At 59.0% G+C, this 13181-nt stretch overlaps 2 protein-coding genes across 3 annotated transcripts; both read left to right on the top strand.

Moving 5' to 3' along the window:
* Positions 1-868: 868 nt before the first annotated feature.
* Positions 869-5557, top strand: GPATCH3 (G-patch domain containing 3). Its single transcript, XM_062508945.1, has 7 exons — positions 869-1217; positions 1474-1877; positions 3008-3182; positions 3933-3992; positions 4238-4359; positions 4544-4671; positions 5047-5557. Exons 1-7 carry the CDS (start codon positions 869-871, stop codon positions 5264-5266), a joined length of 1458 nt encoding a protein of 485 aa, XP_062364929.1. The 3' UTR covers positions 5267-5557.
* A 1209-nt stretch (positions 5558-6766) lies between these two features.
* On the top strand, positions 6767-10999 carry GPN2 (GPN-loop GTPase 2). Of its 2 annotated transcripts, XR_009933959.1 has the most exons (6): positions 6767-7287; positions 8693-8849; positions 9112-9272; positions 9851-9981; positions 10420-10604; positions 10694-10999. XR_009933959.1 is itself a non-coding variant. In XM_062508880.1 (5 exons), the coding sequence occupies exons 1-5, from the start codon at positions 6841-6843 to the stop codon at positions 10490-10492; spliced, it is 969 nt and encodes a 322-aa protein (XP_062364864.1). In that variant the 5' UTR covers positions 6767-6840; the 3' UTR covers positions 10493-10999. The 2 variants fall into 2 exon arrangements, 1 of the variants encoding a protein (XP_062364864.1); XM_062508880.1 differs by having other exon boundaries at positions 10420-10999.
* The last annotated feature ends 2182 nt before the right edge of the window (positions 11000-13181 follow it).

Below are 13181 nucleotides of genomic sequence, written 5' to 3'. Positions count from 1 at the left end.
GCATTTCCACGGCTGAGGGGTCGAGCACAGCGGCACGGAGCCTCCCTGTGCCCACAGCAACACCCAGACCCTCGACCGGCAGTGCGGCGTGAGGGAGAACTGCGGTGTCAGCCCGGGCTGCACCTCTGCCCGGCTGCTCCCAGCCCAGCGCGGCTTCTCCAGGGCTGCTGCCACAGCCCACGGCAGTGCCAAGCCTGGCGAGGCACACGGGATGCCCAGCAGTGCAGGGACAGGCCATGGCCGTGGGCTCCTGTCCGGCGTGGGACCCCCCATGAGGGGAGAGCCAAGGTGGTGGGACTGAACAGGGACAAGGCAGAGCCCTGGCACGGGATGAGGATGGGCAGCCCGGACACCTCCCATGCCCTGAAATCACCGGGGTTGTGACCCTCAGAATCTGTGTCCCTCCCCTGGGGGTCTGGCCAAGCTCTGCTACCCCCAGGACCTGTTAAACTCCCCAAATGGGGTCTTTCTGTCCCCTGTGACTCCTCCCCATGGTCTCTCTGTCCCCTCTCACTCCCCATGGTCTCTCTGTCCCCTGTCACCCCCCATGGTCTCTGTCCCCTGCTACCCCCAGGGTCTCTCTGTCCCCTCTCACTCCCCATGGTCTCTCTGTCCCCTGTCACCCCCCCATGGTCTCTGTCCCCTCTCACTCCCCATGGTCTCTCTGTCCCCTGCCACCCCCAGGGTCTCTCTGTCCCCTCTCACTCCCCATGGTCCCTCTGTCCCCTGTCACCCCCCATGGTCTCTGTCCCCTGCCACCCCCAGGCCCGGGGGTCTCCAGGACGCCCGCTCTACCGCCCGCCACCAGGCGGCGCCCTGCACCCGTCGCACGTGACGTCACACCGCGCGCCAGCACCGGCGGACCAAGATGGCGGCGCCCAGCGGTAGCTCCGGCGATGGCGGCTCGGCCCGGTACTGCCTGGTGAGCGGTATCCCTGCCACGCTGCGCTCCGCGCAGCTCCGCTCCTACTTCAGCCAGTTCCTGGAGGCCGGCGGCTTCCTCTGCTTCCACTACCGGCACCGCCCCGAGCGCCCGCCAGCGGGCGGCAGCGGCGGGGCCTCGGCGTCGCGCACCTGCTCCTGCCTGGTGTCCGTGCGGCCCGGCCGCGCCCGCCGCTTCGTCCGCATGTACTCGGGCAAGCGCTGGGTCGGGCCCGGCGGCGCCGCGCTGCCCGGCCGCTGCATCATCCGCAGGGTCCGCCTGAGCGCCGGGACAGGTACGGGCCGGGGTCCCGGAACGACACCCGCGGGGCACCGGGAGGGTAAAACTCCTCCTGGGGTTTCCTTAACGCGCTAAATATGCTCCGAGGCAGGAACAGCCCGTGTGGGCTCTGCTGACCTCCCTCCCAGTCGGGAGCGCTGGGATTTACCCTGCCGCGGTGGGGTGTGGGATCCCTCAGAGCCATCCCTCCCCTCCTGAACCCCCCAAACCCATCCCTTCTCTCCCCCAGACCCATCCCTTCTCTCCTGCAGGCCCCGAGGCAGCTCCCAGCAGCCAGGACAGGGCGGCTGCTGGGGGATCTGTCACCGAGGCAGAGCTGAGGCGCCTGCCCGAGTTCAACCCCCCTTCCTTCATGCCCTTTGGGAACGTGGGCACACCCCTGAGCGTGTTCCTGGAGCTGATCCGGGCCTGCAGGCTGCCGCCCCGCGTGATCAAGAAGCTGCAGCTGGATTTCCCAAGGACTGGCTCATCCCGCAGGTATGGGAATGTGCCCTTCCAGTACCAGAACACCGAGACGGTTGCTGAGGAAGAAAGAGTTTACACAGCTGCAGGGGATGAGATCATGGAGGGAGAGGAACCTGTGACTCAGCCAGCCCAGCCTGAGGAGGACGAGGAAGGGCAGGAGAAGGAGGAAGAGGAGTCAAACTCTGATGATGTAAGTGGAATATTCCAGCACCATCCAGGCTCAGCTGTTGGAGCCATGAGGGCAGATCCCACTCTCAGAGCTCACATGTAATCTCTTAGATGGAGAAATGGCTTGTTAAAAACAGCTTTAAAGTACCACTGTTCACCCCTTGGTGCACTGAGCCCCTCGGGGCAGGGATGGGGGGCCTGAAGCCCCACAGCTGCTCAGGGTGGTCGTGGGGGTTGATCCCAAAGGGTCTGATCTGAGGAGGAGCAGACCCTGCCCTGCTGCCTGGCAGATGGGCCCAGCTCTGCTTTGCTGGTGACAGAGCTTGGGAACCACGTCTGTGTGCTGGGAGTGACGTGCAGAGCTGCACAAAGGGCTGACCTTGGATGCTCCTGCACTTGCAGTTTAGTCACTCTGAGGAAAATGGCTTTTGTGACAAAGGCTCCTGGAGAGCTGGGCAGGGCAGGAGCCATCCCCCCTGTCCCTGGCAGATGCCTGTCTGGCCTGTTCTCCCAAATCTCTGTCATTACAGATCCCCAGGCAAGCCAGGCCCGTTCTTTCCTCCACCAGAATTAACTCTGATGCCAAATCTCTGCTGCAATTCCAGCCCATGAGTTTCTTCTGGCAACATGGGGCACAGAGAGTGCTTTGTTCCCTCCTTTTTCCAGCTTTTTATTCAGTCTTTCCTCCTGCAGACTAAACAGGCTCCTCCAGCTGTTTATCCCAGGCTGTTTCCTGGCTCTACAGCCATTCTTTTGGCTGTTCCTTGGCTGGTTCATGGCTGTGCCCAGAACTGGGCAGGCAGCTCTGTGGCTGTGCCAGGGAGCTGCTTCCTGGGAGCCCACGCAATCTCCTCAGGGATCAGCTGCAGTGGAATTAATTCCTTGCTAATGCTGACTCCAGGTCCAACAGAGCTGCTCCTTAAATGGGCATCAGTGCAGGGCAGGTGGGGCCTGTGGGGTGGCTGTGCTGTGGGATTTCTGCTGCTGACTCTGGCAGTGGCCTTAGGCAAGGATGAGCTCATCCCTCGTGTCAGGGCCTGAGCTCTGCCTGGCTCTGCCACGGAGCTACTCTAGGGGATGGCGTTGGGAAGGGTCAGGGAGCAGGGAGGGAGCTGTCCCTGTGTCCCCAGCCCCTCTGTGCTGTCCCTGCAGGACAATGACACATGTGAGGAGTGGGAGAGGCACGTGGCCCTGCACGAGGACGTGACGCAGCAGCAGCGGGAGCGGGAGCGGCTCTTCGAGGAGGAGATCGAACTCAAGTGGGAGAAGGGTGGCTCTGGCCTCGTGTTCTACACAGATGCCCAATTCTGGCAGGAGCAGGATGGAGGTGACCTTGGTGTTTGTGTCATTGAGCCCACGAGCTTAAACAAACAGCCTCGCTCAGCTGGAGCTTGCCATGGCTTCTGAGCCTATCCTTGGGCACGGAGATGGTCACCAGAGACCCCCCCAGATACCCCCGTGGTGCTGCTGGCAGCCTCTGGGGTGGGCAGAGGGATTTGGGGAGTCTCTAATCCTGTTTCCTCTGTGTTGGCACTGCTGAGGCACCACCTCAAGTGCTGTGTCCACTTCTGCAGCAGAGAGATGGAGGGGCTGGGCAGTGTCCAGGGCAGGTGCTGGAGCTGGGAAAGGGGCTCAGTCTGGAGAAAAGGGGGATCGGGGGGACCTTGTGGCTCTGCACAACTCCCTGACAGGAGGGGACAGCTGGGGAGTGGGGGATTTGGGCTCTGCTCCCAGGGAACAGGGACAGGAGGAGAGGGAACGGCCTCAGGCTGGGCCAGGGGAGGCTCAGGGTGGACACCAGGAGGAATTTCCTCATGGAAATGGGCCCAGGGAGGTGGTGGAGTTCCCATCCCGGGAGGTGTCCAGGGAAGAACTGGACATGGCACTCAGTGGTCTGGGCTGGGCACAAGGTGGGAACTGGTCACAGTTGGACTGAATGCTCTTGGGGATTTCCAACCTCAGTGATTCTGTGATTCCTTCCCATTTTGGTGGAGAGAATAGGGAGCCGGCCCACAAGCAAAGAGCTCCCCAAAAGTACCAGAGCTCACCAGAAATGCTGCTTCCCTTCTCTTGGCAGACTTTGATGAGCAGACGGCTGATGACTGGGACGTGGACATGAGCATCTACTATGACAAAGGTATCAGAGCTGAGCCACCCAGCCCAGGGAAACCAGGGAAATTCTGACCATGCAGAATTCGGGAGCTCTTTGTCATTCTTTGAAAGCATCCAAGCTGTCAGTGAACCTGAAACAATGTTTTTCTGGTCGGGCAGCTAGGGCTGCCAAAAAGAACAGGTTCTGCCTCCTCTGCTGGTGCTCTGGGGGAAATGATGGTGGTGAGCAGTGTCCCTGAGCCGTGCTGACTCTGGCTGCTTTCTCCCCAGATGGAGGGGATAAGGATGCTCGGGACTCAGTGCAGATGTGGCTGGAGCAGCGGCTGCGGGATGGGCTGGAGGATGGATCTGTGCAAGGGCAGCACATTGGCACCTTCGAGAGATACACCAAGGTGAGAGATACACCAGGGTGAGCTTTGGGTGCCTGCTCAGGGCAGGGCTGTGCTGGGATGGTGCCCACGGGACGTGGGTTAGGAGGAGGAGAGGTCTTGGCTGTGGGAAGAGGGCAGAAGGCTCTGGGAAGATGAGGGTGGGATTTGTCCAGCAAGTGTGTGATGGTTTTATCCCCTCTCCCAGGGCTTTGGCAGGAAGGTCCTGGAGCAGCAGGGCTGGACAGAGGGGCTGGGCCTGGGGAGCAGCAACTCTGGGATGGCCGAAGCCCTGGACAACGAGGGTCAGAACCCCCGATGCAAGAGGGGGCTGGGGTAAGTACCCAAGTGCCCTCCCAGCCCCTGCTCCCACCTCTGCCCAGGCTCTCTGGGTTCCCAGCAGCTGAGAGGCTGCACAGGGAGCTGAGTGGGGCCAGGGCTGTCCCAGGGATGTGCCCTTTTCTGTACAGCTGGGGAATTCCACAGCACTCCAAGAACAATCTGCTCTTCCTGCCAGTCCAGGGCTCCCCCATGGAGCAGGGCTGGAGCCATGTGCAGGTCTATGGAAGGGCTCTGCCCATGGCTGGGGGTGAAACTGGGTGGGTTTAAGGTCCCTTCCAGCACAAAGCATTCCGGGAAACGAACTGGGAAGCACAGGGGTGCCTGATTGCCTCTGCAGCCTCCAACCAAACCTTTCCTGCTCCCCTCCAGGTACCACGGGGAGAAGCTGCCAACTTTCATCAGAAGGAAGAAGCCCCGTGGGGACACTTGTGTTGTCATCTCCACCATCTACGATGACCCTGAGCCCCAGGACATGGGTGACCAGCTGCTCCGGCGCCAGCCCCCCACGGCCATGAAGTACAGACAAGACATGGCCTTTGTCCGAGCATCCCACCCCGCCCTGGGCAGCCTCAGGGCCCAGCCACACTGAGCAGGGACTGTCACTGCCTTTGTCCTGCTCCCCAGTCCAGGCTGGCTCCTGGTCTGAGTGTGAGACAAGGTGTTAATATATTTATTTTCAGTAAAAATACAGATTTGTATTAAAAATTGCCACGGTGTGGGGAGTTTTTCCCCCACTAATTGTACCCTTCGAATGAAAGGAAATGGTGTTCTGTGTGAATGGGGAAAGATTTTGGGGAGGGTAAAATTTATATTTGTGCTTGGATCAACCAAATGTATGTGTTTGGTGGGGCTGAAAAAGCAGATAGAGGGCAGCCTGAGCGCCAGGGAAGGACAAGTACAGACAGGGCACGGGAACTGTCCCACTGCTGCCCCAGCGTTCCTTGGGTGTGGCCATCCCACACTGCTGGGAGAGGCTGGTGGGGACTAAACACTCATCCTGGGAGGAATTCTCGGATGAAAGGCTAGTCCTGGCAGCCTGCAGAGGAATTCTCAGGAGGCGTGTCCCTGTGGCTGTGGGTAGCGGTGCTTTCCAAGGTGCTCTGCCCGAGAGCTCTGTCCCACTGCCCCAGTGCTGGAGGGCAGAAGGCAGGGCCCTGCGAGACTTCCTTAAGGGGTGAAAGGGGAAAAAGGCAGGGAGGAATTCCTCCTACCTGACAGGAGGGTGTGGCCAGGTGGGAGTTGGGCTCTTTTCTTCAATGAATGGCAAGAGAAAAGAACATTAACTTAAACTGCTCCAGGAGGAATTAGGGCGGACGTTAGGAAGAATTTCTTCACAGGAAGGGGGTTCGCTATCGGGAATGGGCTGCCCAGGGAGGTGGTGCAGTCACTGGAAAAACTGGGCGTGGCACTCAGTGGTCACCCGATGGTCTCAGAGGCCTTTTCCAGCCCAGTTGATTCTGTGATTTGGAAAAAAAGCGGGGTTGGGGCACAGCTGGAGGCCAAGAGCCGGCGCCGGGACTCGAACCCCCGGCCCTTGACCGGACTCGGAGTCCCGGGTTCGAGTCCCGGCCGGGATGGGGCTGCGCGTCCCCCCGGCCGCCAGGGGGCGCTGTGGGACCGGCGGTCGCTCCGTCCCCGGAACGAGAAACTCGGGACCCGCGGGCACCCGGACCCAGAGCGGGGACACCGGCGGCGGTGAGTGGCCTGCACCGGGAGATAACCGGGAATGGGGGGGATAACCGGGAATGGGGGGGATAACCGGGACTGGGGGGATAACCGGGAATGGGGGGGATAACCTTGAATGGGGGGGATAACCGGGACTGGGAGGATAACCGGGACTGGGGGGATAACCGGGAATGGGGGGGATAACTGGGACTGGAGGGGATAAACTAGACTTGGGGGGGAATAACCGAGGGAATAACCGGGGAGAAACCAGGAGTGGGGAAGGATGGAAGGAAGATTGTAAGGGAGGCGAGGGGAACTCGGGGATAAATGGGGGGAAGGGGTGATGGGGAAGAGAAGGCGTGGAGAAATGGGAATGGGGGAAGGGAGGGGATGTGAGCCGTGGGGGAAGGAAGGAGGGCTTTGGTCAGAAATGGGGGTGCAGGCACTTTCCCTGTTGCGAACCCCAGCCCTGTAAATGCAGATCAAACGCTGAAGGGGATGCTGTCCCCTCTCAGCCCAGGAGCCAGCATGGCTGAAGGCAACCGGGGTGGCTCGCTGGCCTTTGGCCAGGTGGTCATCGGCCCGCCGGGCTCCGGCAAGACGAGCTACTGCCACGCCATGAGGGAATTCCTGAGCCGGCTGGGCCGGCGCGTGGCCGTGGTCAACCTGGACCCCGCCAACGAGGCCCTGCCCTGCCCCTGTGCCGTGGACATCGGCGAGCTGGTCACCCTGGCCGACGTGATGGCCAGCCTGGGGCTGGGCCCCAACGGGGGCCTCCTGTACTGCATGGAGTACCTGGCGGCCAACGCGGACTGGCTGCGGGACAGGCTGCAGGGCCTGCGGGGACACTACGTCCTCTTCGACTGCCCCGGGCAGGTGGAGCTCTACACACACCACCAGGCACTGAAGGATGTCTTTGCCCAGCTGGCCAAGTGGAATTTCAGGGTAGGGATGGGCTGGGGTGGTGCCTGGCAGCTCCAGTCTCCCATGGGCACAGAATGGGGTTGAGGGGACTCATGGCCGTTGTCTTCAGGAACTTTTTGGCCTTTTGTGAAGGCCTAAAGTGGCTTTATCAGGGAAGGAGGGGAATTTTGCCCTGTTTCATGCTGAGACAGATTGGCAAAAGAATGGCTTGTCAGGGGTTTTAGTGGGATTGGGAGCATGAGCACAGATTCCTTCCTCGCATTTGGCACATAATCCCAAAATAGTTTGGGATGGAAAGGACCTCAAAGCCCATCTCATTCCAGTCCATCCCATGGGCAGGGACACCTTCCACTATTCCGGGTAACTCCGGCCTGGCCCTGAACTCTTCCAGGGATGGGACGAGGAGTCCGCCCTGCTGTGCTGCAGGATCCTCCCCGCAGCCCGGGTGTATTGTACCCAGAGAAGGGTTCTGTGTGTGCTGGGAGCCTTGGCACTGCCTGAGGAACGCAGGGGACGTGCCAGGCCCCTCCTGCAGCCCAGCCAGGTCCCCATGCAGCCTGTGGGACGTGCTCAGGGCTCTTGCACAACGGGAGCTGCAGGTGAGAGCAGCCCCGGGAGCTGCTGACGCTGCGCTTGCTCTGCGGCGGAGCCACACCACGAATGTGCAAACCCTGGCTGCTCTGAGCAAGAAGGGCAACTTCATTTGCTTGAGAATGTCACTGGGAATCTGCACATTAGAGCTTATTTTCATTGGAATAAATGGACATGGAATTGGAGTTGCTAAAATAAGACGTTTACGGGGCTGGTTTCTTCTCTCCCAGGTGCTCACGCCTGCCTGGGAGCCCCAGCCTGGCTGGGTTCTGCTGCTGTGACTCAGCCTCAGATCCCTGACTTGGAGTGGCTTCCCCAGCTCTGGGACCACATTGTTACAGCCACACAAAACCCAGGGAATCAAGCTGCTTGTTAGTGTAATTATTAATTATTAGTGCAAGCCGCAATTGACTGTCCCAGCAGAAGGGGGTGTGCTGCAGTTACTGTTCCTGAGTGGGCCTGGCCATTCCTTTGGGGAAGTGGACACAGTTCAGGAGGGGAATTGCCCCAGCTCCCACCCCAAAAACCTGCAGAGTTCAGACAAGCCTGGGACAGTGGGAAGTGTCCCTGCCCATGGCACGGCTGGGGCTGAGTGAACTTCAAGGTCCTCTCTGCCCCAAACCATTCCAAGGTTCTCTGATCCTATTTGGTAAGCAGGAGGTGGGAGGTGGGTGGTCATTTTCCCAGGTGGTGCAGGCAGCTCTGAACAGATTGTCCTGTGGCCACTCACACACTGTCCCACAGGTTGTCCTGTGGCCACTCACACTGTCACAAGCAGGGGGATGGGTTTGTGCAAGTCTGACCTTGCGTGCCCCTTTGTGCCTTCTCTGCCCAGCTGGCTGCCGTGCACCTGGTGGATTCCCACTATTGCACAGATCCTGGGAAGTTCATCTCTGTGCTCTGCACCTCCCTGTCCACCATGCTGCACGTGGAGCTGCCCCACGTCAATGTCCTCTCCAAGATGGACCTGATCGAGCAGTACGGGAAGCTGGGTAAGGGAGCTCCCAAAGCCTCAGTGCTCTGGGGAAAAGGAGCCTTCAGCTTCATCTCTTCTGCCTCCCTGCCATGGGCAGGGACACCTTCCACTATCCAGGGTGGCTCAGAGCTCCATTGTGACACCTGGAGGAGTTTGAGGGGGAGGAATGTGGAACTGGGCCGTGCTGTGTGAGAATGGGGGCGGGTGGGAAACTGCTGTGGATCTCACTGTGCTCTTCAGCTTCCAGCTTGCCTTCAGAGCTCCCTGTTTCCCTGCAGCTTTCAACCTGGATTATTACACCGAGGTCCTGGACCTCTCTTACCTCGTTGACCATTTGGCCTCCGACCCCTTCTTCAGGAATTTTCGCCGCCTCAACGAGAAGCTGGTGGAGGTGATCGAGGACTACAGCCTGGTGTCCTTTGTGCCACTCAACGTCCAGGTGACCCAGCAGCACGGGACAGGGAGCCCTGCATGTGCAGCACTGCTTTTTGTCTGCTCAGAGCCACAGGGCTAGAAACCTTAGCTGTGAAGAGACTCAAGGCTGGAAAACAGGGAAACACACCCAGACTTGTAAATGATCTGTGGCAGCCAAAGGAAAGAAAAAGGCTGATGAGCTTGGGGCTACCTGGGCCTTGTGTCCTGGGGTGGGGAATCCAGGCTGCTCCTTACTTCAGCTCTTCTGGCCTGCGATTCAAATCTGGGCTGAGGATCACCTAAAACCTTGTTAAATAGGGGAGCAGGGGATAATGAGAGGACTGGGAGGGAGAGCTGGAATTGTCCTTAATCAGGCAGTTGACAGAAGTGTCAACAGGCAAATGAGCTGGACAAGGTGATGAAAGGGAATGAGAGGGTGGAGAGTGTCACCGGGGCAGTAGCAGTGTCCCTGTTTGTCTCTGTCCCTGTTTGTGTCCCCGGGGCCTCGGGCGCTGTCAGAGTGGAAATGCACAGCACAGCCCAGGGTGGGCTCCTGGCCCTGGGGAAGGAGCAGACTCCCAGTGACCGTGTCCCTGCTCCCAGGACAAGCAGAGCATGAGGCAGGTGGTGCAGGCTGTGGACAAGGCCAATGGATATTCCTTCGGGGACCAGGAGCACCGGAGCCTGGAGGCGCTGATGTCGGCAGCTGTGGGGGCTGATTTCCACTTCTCTTCGTATCCTCTGTGCTGTTGAGTTCCATTTCTCTCTCCCTGGGGGTCAAGGGCTGGGATTTGCAGGCCCAGATTGTTGCTGACATTACCTGGTGGGTGATAGTGGGGTGTGCTCAGCAGACACTTGTCCTTGCCAAGCCCACCAACGTTGTTGCTGGTTGATATCCTGAACATGTCAGGAATCTTGTAACAATTTTCCTCTCTCTCACCCTCCCTTGGATGGGTTCTTTCCTTCTCCTTCAAACCATACCTTTGATTCTCCTGGACTTGTCCAGTCAGGGATCAGACAGAGCTAGAAGTAACTCAGGTGATGCTGCCTCTTCCTGATGCCCTTCGGGCTAATGTGAGGCTGGGCTGGTTCCTCGCTGGGAACTTCAGAGCTCATGCAGAAGGGAGTGTTTGAGCCCAGCCCCTCGTTTTCCTTAATTACTGCGTTATCAGCACCCTGGCAGTGCAGGAGAAGTATGTGCAATCTCAGGACAAAGCTGTGGAAGAGGAGGTGATGGATCTGTGACGGGCCCTTCCCTGCTCCTCTGTTTTTGACACCTCTCCTTTTCCTACCCAGAGCTTCAGCTGTGACCAGAGCAGCTGAAAGCCTTTCCAGGCAGTCTGGACTCCCTCTCTGGGTGGGTTTGACCTCCCCAGCTCCAGGCCTGCTGCCCAGAGCAGGGATTTGACAGAAGGAAGGTGGCTGAGGGTCTTCCCTTTGGAACAGAGAGATTGAGCCAGGGAAGGCAGGAAGAGCATGGAAAAGAAGCGAGATAAAGTCTCCTCCATCATGCCCAAGACAGATCCAGGGAAAGAAAAATCATCTGGAGCTGCCTCACGTGCAGTGAGAGCTGAGGCACCAGTGCTGGGTTTGCTGCAGGAGGAGCGTGCACGGCCCCACGCTCCGAGGAGAATCCAGGCCAAGACGCCTCCACTCCGTCTCAAGGACAGGAAGATGTTTGTTTTTCTTTTTCTTAGAAATAATGATGGACTCTTTCTTAATAAAACACTCCTCGGTCTCACTTTCATCTTAGGAGTTTGCTGAACCTGAGTAAATAAACCCAAGAGTGCTCCAGAGCCCGAGGCCAGAGCGCCTCCGGAGGGAACGTCGGACCTGTCCCTGTCTGATGTGCCTGAGAACAGGCTCGGTGCTGGCTGGGGGAGGGAGGAATGTGGGGCAGGAAAGCAGAACCAGGTCACTGCTGGTGCTGCTGCACTGCTCCAGAGGCTGGAGCAGCACAACTCACAAAATGCCAGCCAGGCTTTTGGAGGCTGCTGATTTAGAAAGCCCCTGTGTGACTCAGCTCCTGGTTTGCATCTTGGGCCTTTCCCAGGAACAGCCTTGGGTGTCCTCATCCACCTTCTTTTATCTGGCCTTGCTTTCTCCACATCCCAAATCCTGGGGCTTCCCCTTCTGCCCATGGAATTCCCTGGGCTGTGCTGCTGCAGCTCCCAGCTCTGAGCCTCGTGTGTCCCTGCTCTGGTCCCTGCTCCAGGCAGCAGCTGGGGGATGGATCAGGGGGGCTGGGGGGTGACAAGCGGGGTGTCCCCACCAGGGAGCCTCCGAGTGCCTCCGGGCAGCTCCACACGGGACGGGACAGGCCCAACTCCCATCCCAGCTCTCTGCAGACTCAGCATCGCCTCTTGCCCAAGAGCATGCATGAAATACAACAGGATTTTCTCACAGGATGGTTTGGCCCTTGGCAGAGGGATTGGAGCCTGGATCCTCGATGGGTCTAAATGTGAACAGGGTCTTGGGCAGCTGGGCAAGGAATTAAAATTAATTTTTCACCCATCTCCCAACTCTGGCCAAGATTTGGAGACAAGGAGGAGCTCAGGGAGAGAAGGACACAGACACACGTGCTTGTGCTTCACCCAGACCCCTTCCCAATGAGACTGAGATTTCAGATATCCAAGTCAGATCCCAATGTGCTGCCAGTGCCTCAGCTCTTCCCAAGAACCCAGGAATTTCCCTGGGTATTCCTGGCTGGAACCCAGCAGCTGCATTTCAGTGCTGAAGCTCTGGAAGCCAATCTAAGCATAACTGAGCTGAAATTCCATCCTCACCCTGTGGCTTGTGACTTTGTCCTGGTCGTTTTGGAGCTCTGCAGCTGCTGTGAAGGGGTGGGAGACGGGATCATGAAAATATTAATTTTATAGTGGCTTTTTCATGGCTTTGAGAGATTTGATGGCTTAAAAGGGTATGGTCAGGTCAGGCTGAGTTACACAAGAGCCATCAAAGCTTTTGTGGCTTTTTGGCTTTTTTATTTGAATGCCCTGGATATCTGCAGCCTCAGCCTTGGGATGGAACCTGCTCAGCTCAGGTCACAGATCCTCAGCCAAGAAATGCTGAGGTCTCAGAGAGTTTCAGCCCCAAAACTGCACCAAGGAGATTCCTACAGATGAATCAGGGGCTGAACCACAGCCCTGAGGGGACAATTCTGCTCTTGCTCAGGGTGACAGGGAAGAGCGGGGCAGGAGGCAGGGAGGGCTGGAGCCCCTGGTGTGAGAGGCAGGGGTGAAGCCAGCCTGGCCCTGCACCACATCCCCGGGCTGGGAGGGGACAGGAGAGGCTCCCGGGCTCAGGGAGGTGACACTTTGGCTCCTGTCGCTGCCTTGAGCAATCGGCCGGGGCCAAGGGCCAGGATGAGTCACCCCGAGCGAGGCACATCCCTGGGAGGGTCCCGGCTTTCTGCAGAGCTGGTCCTACCTGCTGAGCCCACCTGACCGTGAGACTGAGCCCGGCAGGGTGGGATTTTGGGGACTGAGGGATTTGAGCATCAATCACAGCCACAGCACTGGGCTTTCCTGGGTCCCCTCCCGAGTTCCAGCCCTCATTTCTGGCTCCATCACAGGAAAAAAAAAAAAACAAACAAAAAAACTCTTCAAAAGCTCCAAACCCCCAGAGCAGGCCCTGGTGCCAGCCTGGCAGGAGGCTGCCCCGCGGCCAGGGGCGATGGACACCCCATGTCTGGGTGCCCAGACTGCTGGAGCCTCAGCCAGGAGCCGGCCAGCCCCAGCCCTGGGCACAGAGCCCTGGGGGCAGGCTGGGAGAGCTGGTGACAAGGACAGGCTGGGCTGTGGGTCCTGCAGCTCCCACTCGGGGTGGGCAGAACCTTTTGCAGGCAGCAGAAAGTCCCTGCTCGCCCTCAGAGACCTGTTCTGGTGGCCTTTTCCCCACGGCTACCAGCCCCTGTGTGGGGGCTGTGCCAGGA

This window comes from Cinclus cinclus, chromosome 26 (assembly GCF_963662255.1).
Source record: "Cinclus cinclus chromosome 26, bCinCin1.1, whole genome shotgun sequence".
Classification (NCBI taxonomy): Eukaryota; Metazoa; Chordata; class Aves; order Passeriformes; family Cinclidae; genus Cinclus; species Cinclus cinclus.
The sequence above is the reverse complement of the archived record's forward strand: the minus strand, read 5'-3'. Positions and strand labels throughout refer to the sequence as shown.

What these genes read in the sequence shown, in the direction of transcription:
- GPATCH3 (XM_062508945.1), top strand. Translation starts at nt 869, where the DNA reads ATGGCGGCGCCCAGCGGTAGCTCCGGCGATGGCGGCTCGGCCCGGTAC. An exon ending in CCTTCGAGAGATACACCAAG is followed by an intron (nt 4,360 to 4,543) that starts GTGAGAGATACA and finishes CCCCTCTCCCAG; the next exon opens with GGCTTTGGCAGGAAGGTCCT. An exon ending in CGATGCAAGAGGGGGCTGGG is followed by an intron (nt 4,672 to 5,046) that starts GTAAGTACCCAA and finishes GCTCCCCTCCAG; the next exon opens with GTACCACGGGGAGAAGCTGC.
- GPN2 (XM_062508880.1), top strand. Translation starts at nt 6,841, where the DNA reads ATGCTGTCCCCTCTCAGCCCAGGAGCCAGCATGGCTGAAGGCAACCGG. An exon ending in TGGCCAAGTGGAATTTCAGG is followed by an intron (nt 7,288 to 8,692) that starts GTAGGGATGGGC and finishes TTCTCTGCCCAG; the next exon opens with CTGGCTGCCGTGCACCTGGT. An exon ending in GCTGATTTCCACTTCTCTTC is followed by an intron (nt 9,982 to 10,419) that starts GTATCCTCTGTG and finishes CTGCGTTATCAG; the next exon opens with CACCCTGGCAGTGCAGGAGA.